This window comes from Dipodomys spectabilis, unplaced genomic scaffold, assembly GCF_019054845.1.
Source record: "Dipodomys spectabilis isolate Male_0828 unplaced genomic scaffold, ASM1905484v1 ptg000233l, whole genome shotgun sequence".
In the NCBI taxonomy this organism is placed as follows: Eukaryota; Metazoa; Chordata; class Mammalia; order Rodentia; family Heteromyidae; genus Dipodomys; species Dipodomys spectabilis.
In genome coordinates this window covers 5,556,580-5,582,040 of record NW_024870910.1, presented here as the reverse complement: position 1 = coordinate 5,582,040, position 25,461 = coordinate 5,556,580, and the positions used below count along the sequence as shown (strand labels likewise).

Sequence of the window (25,461 nt, the reverse complement as noted above, 5' to 3'; positions counted from 1 at the left end):
ATCATTGAATCCAATCTGGGCAAGAGTTTATGTAAGAAGCTGAAGGATCTGAGCAGAGTGGCCTACAGTGTGTCAACTTTTTCTTACCACTTCTTCTCTTAGTGAGTGCTCCACTTTAAAAAGCGTTAATTTTATAGTGCTGATCTAAGGAAAAGAAATACCTTAGAAAATATTCTTAAGGATAAAGACGATGCTCATGACAGCCACTGTAGAGTGACATTTTACCAGAAGGAGTATAAACAGAAAGACAAGACAAAGGGGAAAAGTTCATGAAAAACAGCTGTTGTTTAAAAAAAATAAAAAATCCCATGTAAGGCTAAAGTTAAACAAATGTCTGCAGGAAGTGACCTAATGCACCACTGGCGGTTCACAGAAAGGGATGTTACAAGGGCTTGCCCGCCAGTTATTACTATTAATATTATTTTTAGAGAATGGGGGGGAGAGGGAAGAAAGTGGAACACTCTGGTACTGTGCAGCACATGCTTATATGGATGACGTATGCAGAAGACTTTTAAGAAAGCAGCTGATGGCCTATCCACCAATACTGTGCTTCAATACAAATTACTGGCTTTTGGAGGAGCTTGTGAGAGATCAAGAAGAAACAAAACCTGGATGGATTTTAAAGTCAAGCCAAGGTGCAAATCTCTTTACTTGGTGCTAGTAATTTTTACTGGTAACAACATCTACTACCATCAAGGATATCAGTTCACCTGTCAGGGTTCCAAGACTATGAGATGAGATTTAGCATATAAGGAACTTATTGTAGTACCTTGTGTGTATTATATACTCTGCCAATATTAGTCTTGTTTCTTTTTTTCTTTCCAAAGTAGCAAGTCCATAGGTTTTCTTTTTCTTTTCTTTTTTCTTTTCTTTTCTTAATATTTGAGAAAACATTTATTGCAGAGCCCCTTTACCACCAACCACTTTGGTAGAATGCACATATACAAAGGGCAGATGCCATTTATTCTTCCTTCTACATGCATGAATGGGTGAAAGTGCCTGGATTGCCCTCCTGTATGAAATGTAGGTACAGGTTTATGTGGCATGTGCATCAGCTTAAAAAAAAAAAATCTGTCAAATCCTCCTTGGGGAAAATGTGTCAGAATATGACAAACAGCTATTTATAAGAATAATCTCCTGAATGCCTTTGGTAGCTTGAGTAAGAAACTAAAATACAGAAAATTTTGTTTTTTCTTAGGTAGACAAACCTTTCAATTAGTGACCAGAAAAAAATTATTAGTTTGTAAAAGACAGTTAACGCCTAGGGACCAGCTGTCATATACCTCAGAAGGAAGCAAACAAGGGTTTTCTTTACAAGGATGATTTTTTTAATGTCGTTATGATTTTCAAACATAAATAAATGTTTGGGGCTGGGAAGGTGGCTCAGTGGTAGAGTGCTTGCCTTGCATGCCTGAGGCCCTGGGTTCGATTCCTCAGCACCACATAAGCAAAAAGAAAAAAGCCGGAAGTGGCGCTGTGGCTCAAGTGGTAGAGCGCTAGCCTTGAGCTGAAGAGCTGAAGGATAGTGCCCAGTCCCAGAGTTCAGGCCCCACGACTGGACCCAAAAAAAAAGAAAGAAGAAAAACATAAATAAATGTTTAATAACTCTCCAGGTACCCATGGCCCATTATAAAGAACCCTCTTAAATTTCACTTCATAGAATCCCAAGTCACAGAACAACCTGGGCAACTATGAAGACAAAGAACAAGATGCAGGGAGAAGATGAGGGCCCAAGAAGGTACACATGGTTCACGCACAGAGGCTTCAGTGTTCCAGACCACATTTCCACAACCGCATGCCATCATTCCTACACCATACGTTCTAAACACTGGGTCATCACAGTCCCTTGAACAACTTAATCACCCACTAACATAACTGCTCTCACCACTTCTTCAATGTCGTCAGAGAATCCAAAGGAACAGTCTTCACGGCTGCCGCAATGTCTCTGCCCCTTCAACCCCTTACTATTAAGAAAACCACTTGTGGCACATAATTGAGTACAATCCACACTCTCGCCTGTGGGAAAGCCCTCTATTCATCTTAGAAGACAAAACAGAACTAGAAACACACAAAGCCAAAGGAAGCCAAGGTCCCTGTCCTCTACTCCCTTTGCCTCAAATTATATGGATGCACGAGCCGATTCATGTGAATGGGCTTTCACTCAGGAGAAAGCTTGGGTTCCCAAGCAGAGATCTAGAAAGGCCCAATTAAGCAGGTTGGATGAAAAGCAATGATATCACCAGGCTCAGCAGTGAGCTTCAGGCCTCAACACATTAATCAGAAATGACTCTCTGGTTAGTTTATACACATGACATCATTGAGTCTGAGCTGTGGTCTCTTCCTGCCCACTGAAGTGTTTCACTGTCATCTGACTTAAAGGAACTTCATTCTAAAGGAACTTCCATGACTTAAAACTTCAATGGAAGCTCGAAAACTTCAGTATTTTGCAGAACTTAAACTTCGTGATTTTGTAGAAAACAGATTTTGCCAATGCCTTTTGTCTGAGCCCTAGCAATCTGTCGTTTCCTTCTTTGTAAGTTAATACTTACACACTCCTGATTGCAAGTGCAAGCTATATAGCTAGCTAGACCATCCTTAAAGAAGCATGGATGAGGGGAAACAATTTGTCTTGGGAAAAGAGTTGAGGGATGCCAACTGTGTAGATGACAGACACGGGAGAAAAATAAAGGAAGGCACCGGCAAACCTTTGAGAAGATGATGCTGTCCATCTCATCACTGGGCGAATGGAAGAGGTCAGGGTCACTCTCAGATTCTCTTTGAAGTACAGCTTGTTTTGAAGCACACTCCCCGCCCAGCCCGACAGCCAAGAAGTTCTCACACTCTGAGAAAGAAAATGTATTCAATCAACACTTTTTTAAAAGTTCACTTTCCTTTCACACAAGGTACTAGTACTTTTCTCTCTACTGCTTTTTGTCCTTTCTCCCCCTTTCTTTCTCTCTTTCTCGCTCTCTTAGTCTCTCATCGGTTGTGGGACTTGAACTCTGGGCCTGGGCACTGTCCCTGAACTCTTCAGCTCAAGGCAACCACTCTACCACTGAGCCACAGCACCACTTTCCGGTTTTCTGGTGCTTCATTGGAGATAAGAGTCTCACAGACTTTCTGGGCTGGCTTTGCAGCTCAATTCTTAGATCTCAGCTTCCTGAGTAGCTAGGCTACAGGAGTGAGCCACCAGCCCTCGGCTCTCTCTCTTTTTAAAAACATAAAGAAACTAGAAAGAACACAGTCAAATTAGAGGGTTTCAGATCTGCTACTTCAATAAGATAATCATGAGCTTGTAGTGTAGAGAAAGATAAAATGATGATTCAGAACTATATTCTATCTAAATGGAAATGTTTTCTTTCTGATAATTACAGCTTGTCTTTTGTTTTGAAAATCTGAAGTCCATTAGGAAATTATGAAATGCGATTTGTGGGCCAATTTCTGTTCTGAGATTATAGTTGTTTCTAGAAACATTACTTTTTTAAATTAGCGATACAAAGATCAAAGTGGCACAATCACAAAAATTAGTGATATTAAGTAGTAGATAAATCAATACATCAAGTGCATTAAATGTACAGATTCTGGGGCTGGGAAGGTGGCTCAATGGTAGAGTGCTTGCTTTGTATGCATGAGGCCCTGGGTTCGATTCCTTAGCACCACATAAGCAAAAGGAAAAAAAAAGCTGGAAGTGGTGCTGTGGCTCAAGTGGTAGAGTGCTAGCCTTGAGCTGAAGAGCTGAGGGACAGCGCCCACGCCCAGAGTTCAGGTCCCACAACCGACAACAACAACAAAAAAAAGTACAGATTCTACTGAGTAATGAAGGAAACTGTTAACTTTTCTTCCCTAAATAGATCTTACACTGGGAAAGTAATGTACCATAGTAGAAAAATGCATCATCTGAATTTGGCAACGTTTGGAAATATCCTTAAACAAAAAGAGATGCTCAGTGTGTGCTCTATGTGTATGTGTATGATTTACAATCCTGTGGTTGAAATGAACATATTAGGAAATAATGTCATCATAGAATCACACACAGAATGACACAGGAAATTAGGCAGGACCTATAGATTAATCTGAAGACCCTCCAGTTAAAAAGAAAAAAAAAAAACACCATAGTTAATAGGCAACTATTAGTTCAATGGGAACAGTCTTGCCTTTCAAAGATGGAAAGGAAATGTATGGGTATTCTGGATGGTCTTTTTCCTCCCATACTGCATAAAGTGATTATTAACTAGGTGGAGTTGGTAGATTTGTGATCTTTCTATTCTTTCCCCTTTCCTCCTTGGAAAAATCAAAAGCTCCATTCTGTGACAGAGAGGAAAACCAGTGGGGCTAGCCAAGAACAGAAAGGGCTGTCACAGCAACCGCCTAGCGGTAAGCCGTCCAGCTGGCAGCCTACATCCAATTCCAAGCTCAAGCTATTCTCACAGACTCAGCTATGATAGAAAAATCTCATCCCAAAAGTAAATCTAAACCAGCACAAGGGACCACAAAGGAGTCTGGAATAAGAGATCATATCGTGCAGACGATATTGACTGTTGGACTAGTATACCACCACACCTACATTTTTAGGCCTCATTAACTTTTGCCTGGGCTAGCCTCAAACAGGGACTCTCCTATCTCTACCTCCTGAGTAGCTAAGGATTACAGGCATAAGCCTTTACTGCTAGGTCTCACTTGTTAGGACAAAGATCCTAGGCCAAGAAGTAATTTAATCCTGTGTAGGTCTCCATTTCCCTATGACAAAGAAGGGATGATTAGTAACCTCCCAAAGATTTGTACTGACAATCAGAAATACTTTGTTATATACAGGAACCAGAACTCTGTTCCTCAGCATATAACAGGTATGTGATACATGTGCCTAATGAAGTTGGGCTTTATTCATCTTTAATGTATGATTCTTTAAAAATGCGGAGGAGAAGCCAGGTGCTGGTGGCTCATGCCTGTAATCCTACTCAGGAGGCTGAGATCTGAGGATTGCGGCTCAAAGCCAGCCCAGGCAGGAAAGTCCATGAGACTCTTATCTCTAATAAACCACCAGAAAACCAGAAGTGGTGCTGTGGCTCAAGTGGTAGAGCACTGGCCTTGAGCTGAAGAGCTGAGGGACAGTGCCCAGATCCAGAGTTCAAGCCTCACAACTGACCAAAAAAAAAAAAAAAAAGTGGAGGACAGTAACCTGAAAGCAGGTACTGATGAGGATATGGCCTGCATAGAAATCTGCCTGTCATTTTTGTGTACTGAGCCATTAGCACTTTAAAAGCTAATAGAAGTCATTTTTGAAGATGCACTCTAGTGATCTGCATTTAGAGTTAGAATAGTTATTTACCAAATAATGATATTTAGTCCTTAATATGCACGCATGTATGTATATAATTTTGCCAGATTAAAAAACTTGTACTTGTACCATATGAACAGAATACATTATCTTTACAGGTGACTAAAAAATCATAAAGCCACATATATAACTCCTCTGTATAACAATTAAAGATAATAAGAAAATTAAAAGCCACATATGACATCTTTTACTACTAAAGTAAAATGGAAGAAACTACTCTTGTGCTTAATGCAGATCATATCTATCCCTTCCTCTGATTCCTGTGTTGTATGTTTCAGAAGGAAAGATCTCCAAATCAAAACATCAGTTTGTTTTGTTTTTTTTTTTTTTATCAGACATGGGGCCTGAACTCGGCCTGGGCACTGTTCCTCAGCTCTTCAGCTCAAGGCTAGTGCTCTACCACTTGAGCCACAGTGCCACTTCCGACTTTTTCTGCTTATGTGGTGCTGAGGAATTGAACCCAAAGCCTCATGCATGCAAGGCAACCTACTCTACCACTGAGCCACCTTCCCAGCTCCTCAAAATATCAGTTTTTACAGATGCATTGTGGCTCTAGATCCAGTAAATCAGAAAATGAAAGGAAAAAAAAATCTCTGTTTACCTGTGCTCTGTTTGGAAGCCAAGAGTGATGCTGCACCAGGACATGGCTCTATGGAACACCAACTTTCTCGATTTATCTAGAAAAAATAAAAATTACTTTAGACAGTGAAATAATGTTGTTGAGTCTGAAATTATGCACCTCCTCCTTTTTCTTCAAAACTTCAGAGCTCTCTGAGAAGACTGTCAATACACAATAGGAAAAGATATGCACTCATGGTGCAGGGCAGAGGTAAAGTAAAAAAGTTAATATATGAAAATAATCAAATATTAAGACACATATCTGATGTCCTCGTTTGCAAGTTAAAATATATTATTGTGAAACAGGTTTCTCTAACAGTAAAAACCAAGCAACAGGACTATCTAGACTATCTAGACTAGAACTATCTAAACTGAGAGAATATTATTAAAATGCAGTATCTCTTAATAACTAATTTAATAATCATTATCTTCAGTGGTTCTAGAAGAAAATTAAAAGTGGCTAGAACTCTAAGGGGTATAACCACAATCCTTTAGAAGACTCATTAAAAAAAAAAAATCTGAGGCCAAAGGAAGCAAAATGACTGGATGAAAGAAGTAGTTAAATAAGATTCAAAAAGAAAGTCTATGCCTTGTGTGCATGAGGCCCTCGGTTCAATTCCTCAGCACCACATAAGCAAAAAAGAAAAAAGCCGGAAGTGGCGCTGTGGCTCAAGTGGTAGAGCGCTAGCCTTGAGCTGAAGAACTGAGGGACAGCGCCCAGGCCCAGGCCCAGGCCCAGAATTCAGGCCCCACAACCAGATCCCACCCCCCCCAAAAAAAAGTCTACCAAAATATACATATCTCTTACAGAAGGCTAAACAAGATTATGGAGTCTTGAGAGAAAGTCTTGAGACTTTCAATCTAGGTCCACTTGTTTTGAGGTAACAGGTCAAAAAAAGGTATGGGAGAACCAAGACAGAGCATACACAGAGAAGCCATGCCTGTGATGGCATTCATGGTAGATAGCACATATTTGTGAATATAAATAGCTTAGAAACTCATACCTGCTGGCTTACAGATGCAGCACAGAAGTATGTGTTAGGGAAATGCAAATAAAAACTACCATGAGCCATCACTTCAAACCTATTAAGGATTTTTTGTTTGTTTGTTTTTGGTCATGGGGCTTGAACTCAGGTCCTGGGTGCCGTCCCTGTGATTTTTTACTCAAGGCTCTACCACTTTGAGCCACGGCACTACTTCCTGATTTTTGGTGGTTAATGGGAGATAAGAGTCTCAAGGACTTTCCTTCCCAGGCTGGCTTCAAACTGTGATCCTCAGATCTCAGCCTCCTGAGAGTTAGGATTACAGGTGTGAGCCACTGGTGCACAGCTGGTTATCATTCTCTTTAAATGTGGAAATAACATTTCCCAGTGAGAATGAAGAGAAGTGGGAACCCTTATGTAATGTTCATAGGAATGTAAAATGATACCAGCTATGTGGGAAAAAACAGCATCTGTTTCTCAAGAATTAAGTATACAATTACCCTGTAATTCAGCAATCCTGCTTCTGAGAATACACCCACAGATAAAAAGTCATAGCACTATACACAGCAGTCAATAGTTATAACAGCCCAAAGGTTGGTTGATAGATGAGTGGATAAGTAAAAAAATGGTATATGCTTAAGATGGAGTATTTTTTAGCTTGACACATGCTATGACTTAGATGGGCTTTGAAGATAATAAGCTACAAAAGACAATCACACACACACACACACAAAAAGCTATACAATTATGGCTCCACTGTATGAGACTCCTAGATTGTCAAAAATCAGACAAAAAAAAAAATGGTGATTTCCAAGAGGCTAAGAGGAGGGAGAGAAATGGGGAATTATTGTTTAACAGGTGCAGATCTTCAGTTTGGGCCTGTGGCAAGGATATGGAGAAGGCTGTTGGTGATAGTTACACAAGGATACAAAGGTACTTTGTTCCACTCAACTGCATACTTAAAAATGGTTTAAAGGCTGAACTATATACATTTTATCGCAATTTTAAAGGGTATGCAGCAGTTCCAGATATGCAAACTTGTCTGAAAAAAGTTATGATGCTGCCCACAAAGCCAAAGTCAGAGCTAGTAACCTCAGCCAGTTGCTACCAGTCCTAGCCAGTGCCATTAGCCACGGAACAAATCTCAATGCTGCAATGCGTACAGAAAGAATGTCAAAACATGTATCAGCATTTTCAACCACATCCTGTGTAATAGCAACACCAAGCCATCATGTTCATGTGTGGAGAATACTGAGCTTGCTGTTTAAGTAGGCTGCTTCAGAGATACAAACTGGATGAAAAAAAAATCTCCCTTCTGAATCTACGCTAGCCTCCTTTCTTTTCATCAAGGATACCTGTCTCTGTCTCACTCACAGACCACCAACATGCCTTCCATACCACACTATGATGTGCCACTGGAAACATTTTCCCATAGGCTACACACAGTGCGCACACACAGTAACACATCTGAATCCTATCCAACATGCAAGTAAAAGAAAGCAGGTAGTCCGGTTAGAAGAATGCTTATTCTCAAGCAAGTGTCCCGAAATACAATCCTAAGGCAGAGGAGTTTACCGATAAGCTGGTTAGGTATGCTGTCAATACTGCTAGGCAGTTCTGAAGCCAGACTGGGCATGAGATTCTGATTTTATCAGAAATGTGAAACTGCTAATAATTAGAGGTTCAGAGAAAAATGAAGATGAAGGTTATGAGCCCCTTATTCAGACCTTTCCCTTAGGAATCACCGAGCTATGAATAAAATATAGGACTGGATACTTACTGGGTAGGAAAGGTAGATTCTAACCTAGTATTTAGAATTATTATTATTTCAGCAAGTAGTTGGAAATGTAGAAATCAAGGGCCAGGAGCTTGGCTTAGTGATAGAAAACATACCTACATCATTTGGAAAGGGATTAAGTCACAAAAATACACTAGTGATTATTTAGCTAAAAAACAAACATTATTAGTCACTTTCCTTTGTCCACAGACTGGTCATGAAAACTAGCTCACTGGCACCACAGGAACTCAACATCCAGAGTTCTGATGAGTTACAATGTGTACAGACATGGTGTGATGAAAGTGACCTCAGAAGAAACATCAGACCCATCCAGGTGACTTTTCAACGTTTCATTCCTGCCATCAAGCCTAAAACCTGTTGTGATAATTGAAACCATGCCTTCCATGTGTTCCCCACAGTCTGAAAACAGTGGTACGTATTTTCCTTCTTTTGTTACTGGCAGTGCTGCTGCTACTACTTATGTCTGAACAAACAACCTAATAACAGCTGGCGGTGACACCAAGCCTTCTCAGCCACTGCCAATACTCACTTCCTCTGCCAGTGTCTCAGGAGACAAAGCCCACACTGCAAGACTCAACAAAAGGAAGGGAAAACCCACCATCCAGACATGAAAACCAACTGAGTCACTCTGGTCAGGGAATCACACTATAACTCAGCAGATAAGCACTGGTGGCATCAATCTTTAGCCCCCCAGTGTCTTTCTTTTGCTGCAATGTGGAGGTGAACTTTTAAAAGGTTTATTTCTCAGAGAAATAATACTAGGCTTTGTACGGACACACTATACATCTGAACTTTAGCTAATGTGGTCACATGGCCTCACTTTCTGTAAATACACCCATTCAACACACACAAAACTCTGCAGCTCTTTTTAAATATTTTAACATTATGGTTTTTTGGTGGCGTTTGTTTGTGTTTGTTTTTGTTTTGTTTTGTCCAGTCCTAGGGCTTGAATTCAGGGCCTGGGCACTGTCTGTGTTTCTTTTTGCTCAAGACGAGCAGTCTTGAGCCACAGCACTGCTCCTGGTTTTTTCTGTTTATGTGGTACTGAGGAATCAAACCCAGGACTTCATGCATGCTAGGCAAGCACTCTACCACTAAGCCACATTCCCAGCTCTGAGTTAACATTCTGAATTAACCAGATACAAAAAAAAAGAAAAGAAAAAATGCCCCCAATAAATTATCAATAACATTAAGAATCATGTCAATACTACTAGACAGCTTGTTTTCCCCAGGTACCCAAACTGGTAAAATTAATAAAACAGAAGTGGTCCCTAGCTAAAGCCAATATAAATCAACAGTTAGTCCTCAATTAACAAATTCCAGCACACATTTTTGACACCATTCCTTTTGGTATACTAGTTCTGTGATAAGTTTCTGATAGTTGCTATTCTCTAGGAATTCCAATCCTTGGCTATCAGAAGCTTTTTATTTTTTTCTTCAGGGAAACTGATTATTCATTATAAATGTAACTGTACATAGAGAAATTATTTAAATATAATTACAATTAGAATATGATTATGTTTAGCAATACTTAAATGCAAAAGAGTTTCATTAAATACAAGTCTGTAACGAAGGTTAGTAAACACTTTTCCTAAAGCTTTCAATTTCTTTATACCAGAAGCTCTTACCAATCACCAACAGGAAATGAACACAGCTTTCTGAGGGACATTGGAAAAATTAGGGTGCAGGTACTAAAGGTCCCTGGCAACAACTAAATTCTTCCATATCCATTTTTAGCCTATGATTCATAGCTACCAAGCACTTATCAGAAGAACCAGAAGCCATGTAAACATCAGGAAAGAGAAAGCAAGGGAATGTCATATCCAGGGGTGTGTGTATATGTGTGTTGCAGGTTTTATCATTTGTAAAATAGTATAAGAAGATAATATGTTGAAAGATTGGGAGTCAATGGCATAACAGCTGATCTGTGGATAAAGAACCATGCATCTAGCTCTGGGGAACTCCTCAGAGAAAGCCTGAGTGTAGAAGCACATCCATGAAATTAACTGCACAGAACTGACAAAGGAGGTCACCCAGAATGCCTAATAAGCCAAAGAAAGTATGGATATATAGCACAAAATGAGAATTCCAAAGCTAACTTAATAAACTGTGAGAATGCCAATGGGAGGAATTGGAGTTATAAATGTAGAATAACAAAGTGAAAGGCTCACAATCAAAACCTTGTGACTAATATCATATTTCACCTGTATTCTGGTTATCAAGTATCAAATGTAACAGTAAATTAATCAATCACAATTTACAGAAAAAAGGCTTATGAATTCATAACACCATTTAATATTTACAGAGCCTTTCATACAAATTAGACACATTGTTCAGAGTGAACAGATGAACAAGGACAAACTTTTGTATAAAAACAAGTAGAGGCGCTTGCCTTGAATTCCTGAGGCCCTGGGTTCGATTCCTCAGCACTACATAAGCAAAAGAAAAAAGCCAGAAGTGGCGCTGTGGCTCAAGTGGTAGAGCACTAGCCTTGAACTGAAGAGCTGAGGGACAGCGCCCAGGCCCAGAGTTCAGGCCCCACGACCGGACCACCCCCTCAAAAAAAAACAAAAAACAAGTAGAGGGCTGGGGAGGTGGCTCAGTGGTAGAGTGCTTGCCTCGCATGCATGAGGCCCTGGGTTCGATTCCTTAGCACCACAAAAACAGAAAAGGCTGGAGTGGCGCTGTGGTTCAAGTGGTAGAGCACTAGCCTTGAGCTGAAGAGCTGAGGGACAGTGCCCAGGCCCAGAGATCAAGCCCCATGACTGACAAAAAATAAAAATAAAAACAAGGAGAACAAGAACATGTACATGACATACGCATGAACACCCAATATTTTTTTAATTATTGTAAAGGTAATGTACAGAAGGGTTACAGTTACATAAGTTGGGTAATGAGCACATTTCTTTTGTACAATGTCATCCCTTCCTTCGTGCTCTCCCCGTTTTTCCCTCTTACTCTCTACCCACAAGTTGTATAGCTCATTTTCAACATACTGTCCAGTGAGTCCAACAATTATTTTTTTTTAATGCTGACAAAAGATAGTGAAATTCAAAGTGATTTTTGTAAAAATAACTGGAGAACACTAGTAATTGGGAAGGAGGGAGGAAATGAGAATTGTGGGAGAAACTACTAAAAACTGTGACAACATGAACTCATATGCTATCATGTGTGTATCCAGTGTCATTTAAGGAATGCCTATATTGGAAAAAAAGTGGTCAAAATAACACCTAAGACTTCTTCCAGCAGAAAAACATCTAAGAGTCTTGCAATGTAGAGTACTGCATACTAGGATCTTTGTTTTTAACGTACGTTGTTCCTAGTGACATCATGCAAAGAAAGGTTCTAAAAGCTAAGCTCTTCTAAGTACATCATGGAGGAAAACTTAAAACACCACTGCTATTTCTTAAAGGAAGTTACATTTCAAAGAAATAAAACCATTATCTTGGAACAAGGTCAAATACCAGGCGGTGTCGGCCTAGGCCTGGCAAGTCAGACAACCATCCCAAGAGTTATTATGGAGGGCACCCTTGCAACAGTCCACCACAAACCACGCCTCCTCCAGCATGGAACTAATCGCCCAGCCTTCTCAAACCATTTTTTAGCCTGACTCAACCAGAGGAAAAAATGCAGAAAGTCACTGGGCGTGGCAGCACTAGCCTGTAATCTCAGCACTTGGGGAGCTGAGGCAGGAGAATCATAGTTCTGAATCCAACCTGGGATACCTGACAAGACCCTGTTTCAAAAGAAAAGCTCCAGGCGATAGCTCCTGCTTGTCATCTCAGTTGGAAGTTGGAAGTAAGATTGCAGGTCAAAGTCAGTCCTACATGAAAAAACGTTGAGGCAGATATTCCCTCTACTCTCCAAGAACAACTGGACATTGTGGTGCTATGTGGGACGCACCGGTAGGAGGATCACAGTCTAAGGCCAGCCTAGATATAAACCTTGGTAAGTGAGACCCTATCTGAAAAGTAATTCAACACAAAGAGGAGGCAAGGCGTAAGTGGGCGAGCTCCTGCCTAGCAAGTGTGATGCCCTTAGTTCAAACTACAGTACTGTCTCCAACCGTACCTCCTCAAAAAAACAAAAAGCAAATAGCGAAAAACAAAAACTAAGGAAGTCTCCAGTACTCAGCTGAATCCTTGACCCAGGTAATACACTAAACTCTGCCTGGAATTACTCCACATCAAGTCCAAGCGTAGGTTCTCTGGGCATCTGTAAAGCACTTGGTTGGATTCCAACTTCCCCTGCCTCTGCCAGAAAACCATTAAATTTCCAAAAAGTGCTCCATGAGTCGTCCAACATTCCCAGACTCCCATCTTCCTGACTAGAGAAGTTCAGACTAATTTTAGAGACAAGGATGTCTTCTTTGAGCTATCAGCTATCCAGATTTCACGCACTCAACCCGGCTAATGCTGAGAAAACAAATACAGCCATATCAACAGTCAGATGGGATAATTGAAAAGCAGCCAAACAAGCCAGAGGGCAGCTACGCCACATTAAGGAATAGCTTTACAGAAAACCCTTCCTAAGGAAATAAATGTAGGCCCCGAAAAAGCAAGGGAGAGACAGCAGTGGAACAACGCAGAAAGGACTGACAGCGAGAACGGAGAGAAAAAGCAGACAGACTCACTGAGAAAGAGACCCAGACAGACAGATGGGGAGAGGAAGGGAGGATAGGGACAAGAGGCACAGACAGAGACTCCATGAAAGAGCAAGTCTGAAGGTCATTTCTCTCTTTGTGCTTTTCAAAACATGACATTCTCCTGAACACCAGACTCTACCTAAAAGTAAAAACACACTGCTTATTCTCAAACACTTGCTATCTCCGTTCAGATGTTGCTTTAAAGGACCTTCAGATCACCCCCCTGCCCTCTAACCATGACTGTTGGCCCAGCTTTCCTCAGACTTCCTCCCAGTATGGGAAGGCCAAGGTATACCACTACTGGACTGAAAGGAAGCGAACAGCCAGAGTCAGACAAGATGAGGCCTGCCCCTTACCTTCAGCAGCACCACATCCACCGTTCTGTCCACCTTGGAGATGTCACACAGGCTATAGCGCCTCTTGTGCCGTTCATACATTTTGTCCAGATACGAAGAGGAGGGAGAAAACGCAAGAAGTATACCCACTGTTAACTTGGGGACCAATGTGATCAAACAAGTCAGAGTTCCAACTTTCTCACAGTGAGCAGGAGGGCTCTGCCTTCCAGAAACCCCTCAGGGGCAAAAAAAAAGAGAGAGAAATTTAAAAAGCAAACAAGTAGAATCCAACTCCTTGAACTGACTGAGAACTTCGTGGCAACTTCAGAGTGCTGAGACGATCTTATAATTCATAATATAAGCAATGGATTCCCCCAAGGTCTCTGTCGCCCAGAACCCGGCAGGAGGGGAAGTACAGACGGTGTCCATCGCTGACGATAACTCCAATAGAAAACTCAAGACTGAACGGACTAAGCATAGTGGCTGACACGTGGGGGGAGAAAAAACAAAGCAGGCAATAAAAATCCAGTATTTACTTTGCCAAGATGACAAAGGGGGGGGGGGAACAATTCTATTTCCAAGAGATAATGTGAGAAAATTCACTAATTTTTTCCCCCTTAAAACAGTAAGAAAGAAAAAAAAAGACAAAAAGCTGGTGATGCTTTTTCAAAGAATGAGTCGTTAGTCTGTCTCTTGCTCAACAGGCAGCTGGACCCGGGTTTGGTTTTGATTTAAGTTGAAAATATCTAAGAGTAAAAGGAAAAACAGACCACTCCTCTGGCTGCTCTCCTCCTCCCGCCAGCCCTCCCGCCCCAGCCTCCTCCCCCTTCTCCTTCTCTCTCAAGAACGTCACTGCTTGCCCTTTCAGCTCTGCACCCGCAGCCTTGGAGGTTTGAAAACCTAATTGCAGTGGTGGGAACATGATTCATCTACAGACGAAGAGGAGAAAAACAAGGCTTCCTTTTCCAACTAGCTTCCTCCTGCTCCTCCTCCCCACCCAGCTCCCTAGGAAAATGGCTCTGTCAGGCATTGCTAGGAGATGCAAGCCCTTTGATGTCAGGGTGGTATGCTAATAAAGGAAGGGGGTGTCATCTTAAACACCACAAGTCTGTACAACACACTCAGCTGTTCCAGGATGTATAGAACACTGAATCTACTGAAGGAAGTATACACTTGCAGCTCCCTGCCACGTGCAAACTGATGATTTCATGTGAGAAAAATGTTCGCCAAGTATTTCAGCATTGTGTCTCCAGGACCCAGAAGTGGCTATGAAAATGTCTGGCAATGTTTAGAACTCACTAAGAATTAAGTTTTTGCTTTGAGATTGGGACTGGGGGAAGAATGACGGGGACTTTAAAAAAAATGAGAGAAAAGGTATGGAGTAAATGATCAAGTGTAAGCATGTGTGTAAGTGTGTGTGTGTGTTAACATTCTTGTGGGTAAGAAAAGTAAAAAAAAGGTTGGGACTTTCTCCCCCATCAATGCTTTTGGCATATTAGCTAGCTCTTATGTATGGCTCTGTTATTTCATTTGCCTACTTTGCTACCATTCTGGAACTTTCTGTCTACTACCCTATCCGACATCCTGAGGGGCAGATCTAGTCTAGCATTATCCACTCACTTCAGATACTCTCATCCTGGGACTAGAAATGAGTGAGTAGAAAAGAAGCAAAAAATATGCTTTAAAGAAAAAGAGATAGGGGAAAAACCCTCAAAAAAGAACTTCCTTTTTCCAGAAAGAATGACATACATTTTTCCTAACTGTTCGGAGCAATCCTTAGGCAGACTGGGAGAGTGTGAATGCTGGGTTTCAAATACGGCATCAGAAAGGAAGAAAAGAGATTTGGTAACTCAATTTCTGTCAACATTGCAAAGTTGGTGAGAGCTGTTTTTTAGGAGCTATAAAGAAGTACAGAAGGTCTGATGAGTTCCCATTTCCTTGCGCTTAAAGGAGATAAATACAAAAAGCCAGCAAAGACTGCAGGATTGTTCTCTATGTATCTATTAATGTTATCACAGTCTCAGCTACATCCAACTACAAGGCTTTCTACTCCCCCGTCCCTCACTGGTGCATCATTACAGGCTGTACCCAGTGAGCAAGCCTGGCTCTACGTGCCAACATATACAGAGAGTTGCTTTTCAGCAGAGATGATGCTAAACAAGCAAAACAAAACAAAAAAAAACAGTAGAAGCAGAGCAATCAGATAGATTTTAAAGTTATAAATAAAATTATTGCTTGGGCTTTCCAAACTCATGGAAACCTGGCCAGGGATTTATTAAGATTTCTAAACTGTGTAACTTAGGGCATGAGTGAAAGATCTTACAGGCTTCAGTGTATAGTAAAAAAAGGCTATGTATTAAATTTTCTATATTAGCTTTCTTCCTTCTTCCCCTGTGAAGCACAATGCTGCCTCCCCTCTGTCCTCAACATCCTCTGCTCCTCACTGCCCCTCCCTCCTGTCCTAATTAGAACCAAGTGTTTCCTGCTTCCCAAGTTCTCAGGGACTTCTCTAGGGATCAGAGATACTTTAATTCCCATAAAACCTTTCTATCCTAACCTCATCCAAATAGTGACTTACTACAGATAATCTGTATCAGTTGAAAAGATATTTTGTCCCTTACTGAAGAGGCAAACAGAAGCAGTAAGAAAACAAGGTCTCTGTTCTGGGAAAGTTTATACAACCAAGATACACATCTGTTTAAAAAACAATGTAACTCTCTTAGATTAACCTAGACCTGGCTTTGTATGATTGGGGGGGGGGGGGGGGGGGGGAGGAGTCTACCTTTTCTTCACACATAAGCATAATTAAAAGGACAATTAAAAATTGTCCATGTGTAATCTGTTCCATGTTGGAGAATAAGTACTTTGGGTGGGAAAAGTCTGTTTTCTCTCTGGACCTGCTCAGAAAGCCAGCAGAAGACAGAGTCTGCAGTTCTGCGCTTTTCCTGCTGATGTAACAATTCCAAATTTTTATCGAAAACATCTGGAACCAAGAACAGTTACTTTGTTATGGTTTTGAAACACAGCAACCAATCATTTCATATCTAAACCAGAGCTGGGAGTTACAGATTTGGAGGAGGTTGGTAATATTTCCCCTTCTTTAATTAACTACAAGGTTGAATACCTTACCCAGTTATTTAGATGTTCTTTTAGGTCAACACTGTGAGGCCCGCTTCTTTGGTTCCAGGTAGAACAGAAGCCCATCTCAAGTCCCACAGCCAAGTTTCTGAATTAGGATGCCACCTAGTGGAAAGAATATGCTGACCCCTCCCCTGGAACTCCACCCCCCCCCCAAAAAAGTGGAAGAGGTGGGGAGCATAAATTAAGGGGGGATTAGGCAGGATCCAGTTACTAAATGGTTTTCCTGAAACCCCCAATGAACATAAGCAACAGCATGTGACTGGGGATTGGCCAAGGATCAACTTAGTCTCTGCAGGGAACACAAGGTACTAAAGTGAAACCCAAGGGTCCTCTCTTTTCCCTGATGTGCCACTGTCCATAGCTCACATCAACTTGGAACATGTTCCTGTGACTCTGTGGACGTAAATTCCTAGAACTGAAAATGGAAGGGTTCAAGCTATATCACAACACAAAGATTTTCCTGCTCCAATACAATACACTGCCAGCCAGACACTTAGAAATCTCTGTTCCCTGACATAAAAGCGAGATTCAAGATATTCTCTCAAAATTTACAGAAGACACACAGTGTAGAAATCACTTCTGCTTTTAGGCTTTTCCACTCAGTCTTTACACAAAACAGGAAGGAAGGGAAGGTTTTCACAGGCAAGAATTCATCTATGCTCTCACTTGAAAAGAGCATGTCACCTAAAATCATGCCTTTGCTGGTGACAAAATTTATTCGAATATAGATAGACATTTTAGCCTCCACATGATTAAGTCTCATTTTGCTCAGAACAAATTCTTTCAAGAAGAGATGACTGGCTTACAGAATGGCTGTGAGGGTCCGACTCCTCCCTGCAACTTCCTTTTACATTGCCATAGAGGGGTTTCGGGTACTGCTGTCCAGAGAAGGAGGCCTGCCCTTTCCTTTGCCATCTCAATTGACTTGGACCTGGAGTTCTCCAAAGGGAAAAAGAGGAAAACAGTGGTAGCAGCAAGCAGCTCCTTTACTTTAACCCTTCATGGCCCTTTCAGGAAGAAAGCATGAAACAATTTAGCTGACAGCAACAATTTGACAACAAAAGCAATCATTACAAGAACAGAAATAAGATGGAAAAATCTAAGAACAAAGTCACTTTATAAACTTGCACTCTACCAGAAATACACCTCATGGAACAAACACAACAAATGTTAACTTTTACTAAAATTACGAACAGATTTGTGAAGGAGGGAGAGACTGGCAGTGGTACTTCATGCCTATAATCTCAGTGACTCGGGTGGTAGATTATCAAGAAGATTGAGGTTCAAGGCCAGCCTCAGCAGAAAGTTAGTGAGACCTTCATCTCAACAACAGAGCTGGAGCATGTAATCTCAGTAATGTTGGAGGTATACGTGAGAGGATCACCTCCAGACCAACCTAGGCAAAAAATGTGAGACACTATCTAAAAAATAACTAAAGCTGCCAGGCACTGGTGACTCACACCTATAATCCTAGCTACTCAAGAGGCTGATGAAATCTAAGGATCCCACTTTGAGGCTAGCCCAGGCAGGAAAGCCCATGAGACTCTTATCTTCAGTTAACCAGTCATAGCACCAGCCTTGAGTGAAAATGCTAAAGGACCCTAAGGTCAGGCCCCAGTACTGGCACAAAAAAAAACAAAGCAGAGGCTGGGAAGGTAGCTCAGCGGTAGAGTGCATGACTTGCAAGCATGAGGCCCTGGGTTCGATTCCTCATCACCACATAAACAGAAAAGGCTGGAAGTGGCGCCGTGGCTCCAGTGATAGAACGCTAGCCTTGAGCTGAAGAGCTGAGGGACAGCACCCAGACCCAGAGTTCAGGCCCCATGACCGGCAAAAAAAAAAAACAACAACAACCACGCAAACAAGCAAAAAAGGCTGTGGGTGTGGTTAAGGTGTTAAGAGTGTCTGCCTAGGCTCAACCTCAGAGAGACAGAGACAGAGACAGACAGAGAGGGGGGAAGAGAAAAGAACAGAAAGGGAGAATCATTGTCAACTGGTGACACTGTTAGGACACTTCAATCTATAGCAAGTCTTCCAAAGCAAGATTATAAAACAGCATTTACTGGTGACCTCCCACCCACCAAGTACTTACACACACACACACACACACACACACACACACACACACACACACACACACACACACACACACACACACACACACACACACACACACACACACACACACACACACAATTTCTATGAAGTGACCAGGCATGGTGTAGCTTGCCTGTAGTGCATGTGCCACAAATAAAAACAAAAGTGCCCATAAATGAAAACAAAAGCAACTCCAATGTTTCTTTCATAATGAAAGGACATAAGAATTTCTTCCCATATGTGTAAATCTTATGAATTTCATAAAAACAGGTAGGTGTAAGCTTTTATTTTAGCAAAGTAATGAAAGCCAACAGTATTTCCCATTTCCCCTTAGGTATTAACAGTAAAAAGGGGCATGCTTCTCCAAAATTTCTTATTCTTAAAACCACTACTAATATTTCCCAACAGTCAACTGAAATAAATTTATATCCTTTGCTATTTTCCCATGGAACAATTTGTATAACCAACTAAAAACTGAACACTAGTGTGAGGGTAGTTAGATGAAAGATACCTGTTGCTTGAACTCAAGTGTTGAGTACAGACCAAGAAAACAAACTGATGGTCCAAAAGTATTTACCACTGACAAAACCCTGGGCATTATGAAGTAAAGTCAGGGGATGAAGGCAAATTGTAGAGGCTGACCAGGTCTCTACTCTGCAGAACTACCTACAAGGTGGCAGCAAGAGACAGATGGTAAGTGAATCTGAGGGACCGCAGAGATACCCAAGAGGTACAGGGGTCAGTAGGTGAAGGAATGTACGAGCCTGGAACTCAGGAGAACAGTTAGAATTAGGCATTCAAATTAGGAAATCAAGATATGGAGGTGACAGCAAAGACACTAAAAGAACAAAGTACTTCATAGAGAGAATGGTAAGTAATGTCAACTGCTGTGAAAAGCCAAGAAAAGAAGTGGGTTTTGCTGTGAATTGTTTCACAGACATGGGAGAATGAGGGTAGTGCTGGGTGAAACTCTAGGGTATTAAGTGCTGTATTTAAATATCTACTATTTCACTAGTGAAAATGTATGCTCTCTCAGAAGCAATACACTCAACCTTCTCAAATTTTCTCTTAAGACACGTGCCCCTTAAAGATAAGTATCTTCAGTATATCCTTTTATTAGGGTTATTATAGGATTACAAATGTGGTATAAAAAAAATCTTACCTTGGAGAATTCAGTAACATTTAAGAGAGAAAAAGAACCATTAACATGAAGTGATCGCTGTGCAACAGATATTAATGTCCTTTAGAGTCTACCAGAGAAAGCCTTGAGTGCAGACATGGGTGACAGCATGGAGAAAGGTTGCTAGTAGCCAGAGCAGGCCAGCAGAATGGACAAAGGGTGTTTGGGGGAAGGAGCCAACAAGGAGCTTCCTTTCCTTTCCATACAATCATCTACGAAATAACAACGCTCCTTCTATAAAACAATGAGGCAAAGCAAACCACGTGGACATTAACAGACCAGGATTTCCCAATGGGATTTTTTTCATCACTAGCATGTAATGGTCAATTAGTAACAAGGTAATGAATGTAAACCAAAATCATTTATCCAGGTAATAAATATTTAAGGGTGTACTTTAGAGGTTTTGTACCATAAAATATGATTTAAAAAAAAATGCATGAGCTACTGCTGGATCCTTGAAAAGATATAGTAGTGAAATTGTACAAAATCCAAGACTGCCTGGTTAGCAAAGTAATCTTTGGATCTTCAGCTGCAGTGATTAGGAAGATTATTTACTTTAATGGGAGTTTAATACCGAGAAACAGGAGAGAAGAGGTAGGCATGGCATACTAAGAGTGTGAGCAGAGGCAGCTGACGAACACCAGGCCTGACAGAGGGAGGGCAAGATGTCTAGTCCCAAGATAGACTCATAAACAAGCACTATGACACCAGGCTGAAGGAGCATCAGCCTACGTTACAGAAGCATATGCAGAAGTATATGATGCCATGCCACAGAGGTCAGACCCTACTCAGAGTCCCCCCTCCTCCGCCCCGCTGGAAGCCACAGAAGTGATCTGATCTGTGCTCTAATTCAAGAAAAAGATGTAAAAGTTTTTAACGTTTTTAGCTTCATTCAATCCAATCTCCTCTGCCAAAATTTCTTATTGCTGCATGAACTTCAGTCAATCTTATTTTCTACTATTTTTCAAAGTAAGTACATGAAAGGTTGGTGTGACCGAAGCTCCAAAACTAGGGTATGGTTCTTCCTATTTCAAAGTGAGTGGCTCTTAGACTACTAGAGTTACTGGGATTCCCTCTTGTCTGTCTACCTTAATCAAAGTCCACCCTTCACATCCTGTTTTCCTAATACAGCTTTCTCTGCCCTTTGTACTTCTGCAGTGTGCAGACTCCAATGCACTGATTTTATGGTGTCCTGTCCTGTTAGTCTGACTCTAACAAGCACAAGGAGCTCCTTAAAAGCAACAGTCATTTCCTTATTTTTCTGCTCTGGAGAGCCAAAAACAGTATAGAATATACAAAGGCCAGATGACTGACAGATCATCTTCTCGTGCACCACTGCAATCACACCCTAATTCACAAATTTAATTACGAAATAATGATGAGAGAAAAAAAAACTGTCCATTTTAATATAGAAAGGTAAGCAACCTAAAGTCAGGCAGGGTGGTACACATCTATAATTCCAGTTACTTGAGAGGTAGAAATAGGAGGATCATAGTTCAAGTCCAGCCCAGACCAAAAAAAAAAAAAAAGTATTGTACATTGATCTCAACAAATGAGCCTGGAAGAAGGATGGCACAGGCCTGAAACTCCACCTATGTTTGAAATAGAGGAGGAGACATGGATCAAGGCCATCCCTGGGCAAAAATAAAACAGGTCCTATCTGAGAAAAAGGTCCAGGAGCATGGCCCAAGTGGTAGAGCACTTCTACAGCAAGTGTGTGAGGCCCTGAGTCCAAACCCAGTAAGCCACACACATGAAGTGAGCAACAAAAAAGTTATAGTTTAAAAGGATTTTTTTAAAAAGCCAGGTGCCAGTAGCTCACGCCTGTAATCCTAGCTACTCAGAATCTGAGGATAGTGGTTCAAAGCCAGCCCAGGCAAGAAAAGTCTATGAGACTCTTATCTCTAATGAACCACCAGAAAACCAGAAGTGGCACTGTGGCTCAAATGGTAGAGTGCTTACCTTGAGCTGAAGAGCTCAAGAACAGTGCCCAAGCCCCAAGTTCAAGCCCCATGACCGACCAAAAAAAAGAAGAAGAAGATAAAAAAAAAAGTTCCAGTGAGACACGAAAACTTAAGAAAAATTTAAATACCATAAAACAAGCATGTATTACTTTGGAAAATCATTTGTTCTCATTCTTCTCTTCACAGAAAAAAGAATAGCATTAGCTGGCCTAGTTAGTTGTTCCATCAGATGAGCCAGAAAATGATTCAACTTTGCATGGAAGATGCACCTCGTCTCTACAGGCAAATACATACCACTGTATAGTCCTGCTTTCAAAACAAAAACCAGGGGCTGGGAAGTGGGCTCAGAGGTAGAGCACTTGCCTTGCATGCCTGAGGTCCTGGGTTCGATTCCTCAGCACTAAATACGCAAAAAGAAAAAACCTGGAAGTGGCGCTGTGGCTCAAGTGGTAGAGCACTAGCCTTGAGCTGAAGAGCTGAGGGACAGCGCTCAGGCCAAGAGTTCAGGCCCCACGACCGGACCCAAAAACAAAAACAAAACAAAAACCAACTATTCGTACAAAATGCTCTTCTATCAACTATCCAAGAGACAAGAGGAGGGGATACAGAGAAAACCCTTCATGATAGACTTGACAGTACTGCTGTCAGGTTCACCTGGGCAGATGGTCACTTGGAGACTAGTGTTTGGAGTCTATATCTGGATAATTTTATTCAATTAGGACAGATATTCCAATGTTCTGGAAAAATCTTAAAGTGCAACAAAACTTTTTTTACCTCAGACTTCGGCTGTGAGAATTTACTTAGGAAGGGTTGTTAATACAAAGATACATTTAAAGAAGGGGAATGATCCTTCTGTCTCATCATCAGCATGCAAGGAAGTAAAGGGAAGGCTAGCAGCTTAATGACTTAACCTATCAAGAACTCTGGAGCCAGATAACCTTGACCAAGTGATATGAACCTCTAATCCTCAGTTTCTCATCTTAAAATGGGGACAAAAGTAACAAGGGCAAATAGTAAATGGACCGATTATGGGGAATATCTGTATAGTACTTGAGGCATGAGTATAGAATTAGTTCTACAATGTTTTTGCTTTATGAAAATCATTACATAGTCAGCCTACATGGGTTCACATAAAATAAAAACCAAGTAATTTTAAGTTTGACTCAGGTCAGCACTGACAGAACAAAACACTTGCTGAGACAGACCAACATGCTCCCTCTGGATATGTGCTCAACTATGAGACAAGAAAGCACAAAGAAGGGAAGTTTAAACTTTCTGTCCTCTAGTAAATGGAGAAGACAAGTGTCTCTCCAAAGCCAAGACTAGAGGAGTTTCAAAGGGCACCTGAACACCAAGCTGTTTAACAAAGAAGTGGTTCTTTAAAAAACCAGGGAAGGACTGGAAACACAGAAGAGTTACAGCTTTGAGTGAGAGGTGTGGGCAGGAGGAGTCTCTCCATCTGAGGCAAAGGGAAAGAAGAAAAGATAGATATTTATAGATTTTTTTTTCCTGGCCAATCCCCAAGTACCTAATTTGGACTGAACTTAAGATATCCCTGAAACAATCCCTTTCCAGAAGGCTGAAAATACCAGCATGACCCATTGGGACAAAGAGCATTTGGCTCTGAATGACTGATTCTGGGAGAAGCTGAGCACTCTGTCTCTTTTGCCGATTTTTCTCCACCTCTCCTTGCAGAAGTCTGCTGTTGAAGCCACACAAGCCCCTTTGACATCTGGTTGTTGCATCCACAACAGGGTTGTTGCCCTCAATCCGGTCACAATGCTCTTCCCCATTTATGAAAAGCTGTGGGGGCGTTAAGCTCCCTTCAAATGCTATCACATCCATGATGCCTCCATTAAAAAATAGAAAATAATAAAAAAATTTAAAAACCTTAGTAAAAGGAGAAATGGGCCTGTTCCTCCTCTTGCTCTATTAGACTGGGAGGACCCACCCATCCATTATCAAAGCGATTTGGAGACTAGTGGATTCTATTGTGCAAATCCAGCAATTGGTTCCTAAAGTCCATCTATATCCACTGGGGGTGTGTGTGTGGGGGGGGGGGGGGGGGGGGAGGGGGGGGGGAGGGCGTTCAGGATCCCACTGGATGCTTGGAATGACAAACAGTATCAGAGCTACATACAGCAGGGTTTCTATCTACATGTCCTGCAGCACTGCCACAGACTACCAGAAGTTGTCCTTGTAAGGTCTGCGCAGGGACACCTCCTTACCCCTTGGCTAAGTTTCCGTCCAGTATCTGTTACCTAGGTAACTGGCAGACCTGGAAGCAGTCACCTTCCCCTCCTGCTAGGTCACATCCTGGGCCACCTCTGGTCACACGCCTCCCATCTGACCTTAGAAGGGTCCCAGACCCTGAGGTCACATCCGGATCCAATGTGGATCCAATCTTTCCCCCACCTGGCCATACCTCTTCCTGTCCCTGGCCTAGATAAGTCCTGGCCCAGGGGTGGGTCACCCCCCTCCCTTTTTTCACCCATGCCTCTCCACCAAGCATGGGGGGGAGGGGTGCAGCAGTTTGGTAAATAAACTTCTTTTCCTGCCTGAATAGCATTTGGTGTTCTCTTCATCAGCTACCTAATAAAACCTACCTATTTAATATACCTTACATACGGTGACTCGGATGGGGTTTTTGAGTTGGAAATGCTAGAATTTCCTAACAATCCCTTTTCTGTGAACCAAACTGCCTTGAGACACCATGTGAGACTTTTCACCAATACCATTGCTGGCGTTCACATCCACGTCCACACCACTTCTCTACTCTGGTGAGTGAGACTACTCTATGGTTCTCTGTTGCTCAGTCTCTGTCCAGATGTGGCAACATGCCAGAGAATTCCTACAGCCTTTAGCCGAAAGGCCAGTCACCTCAAGATTGAGGTTGCTTGGTTTTGGGGGCTTGAGTGCTCTGAGGGAAGTGGGGACGCTGCTTCTGCCTGGTCAGCTCTCCTTCACTCACCAGACTGACTCTCCTACACATTGAATGGGGTGCTGTGAGTCACGCCCAAGCCTTGAAACCCCTTTGAAATGCCTCCTGAGCTCCCTGGAAAGCCAGAGCGCCTAATTTTTATGCCATTCTCAGGCTCTCTTTGCTCTCTCTCTGCCAACCATGTCCAACTTTCCCTATCTCTCCCTTTCTCTTTTCTACAACATTTTGGCTTGTGACCTGAAGAGTGAGATGCAGGCTGGGTCCTGGGGACTCCCCCCCTTTAGGTTCAAGCCCCCAGATAATTTAAGCCAAATAACTTGATTACAATGCCAGATAACAAGACACAGACACACACACATAGGCATACACACACAGAATGAAGTTGAGATTGGCACGAAATCGAGTTGGTGTGGAATAACAACTG

The 25,461-nt window shown here is 41.8% G+C and overlaps 1 protein-coding gene across 1 annotated transcript in view; it reads right to left on the bottom strand.

The window, feature by feature from the left end:
• The window catches only part of Akap13 (A-kinase anchoring protein 13), a 177,502-nt gene that overhangs the window by 60,071 nt on the left and 91,970 nt on the right, over positions 1–25,461 (bottom strand). Inside the window, 2 exon segments of the mRNA XM_042698540.1 lie at positions 2,706–2,842; positions 5,937–6,012. Of these exon segments, the coding sequence (XP_042554474.1) occupies positions 2,706–2,842; positions 5,937–6,012 (213 nt within the window).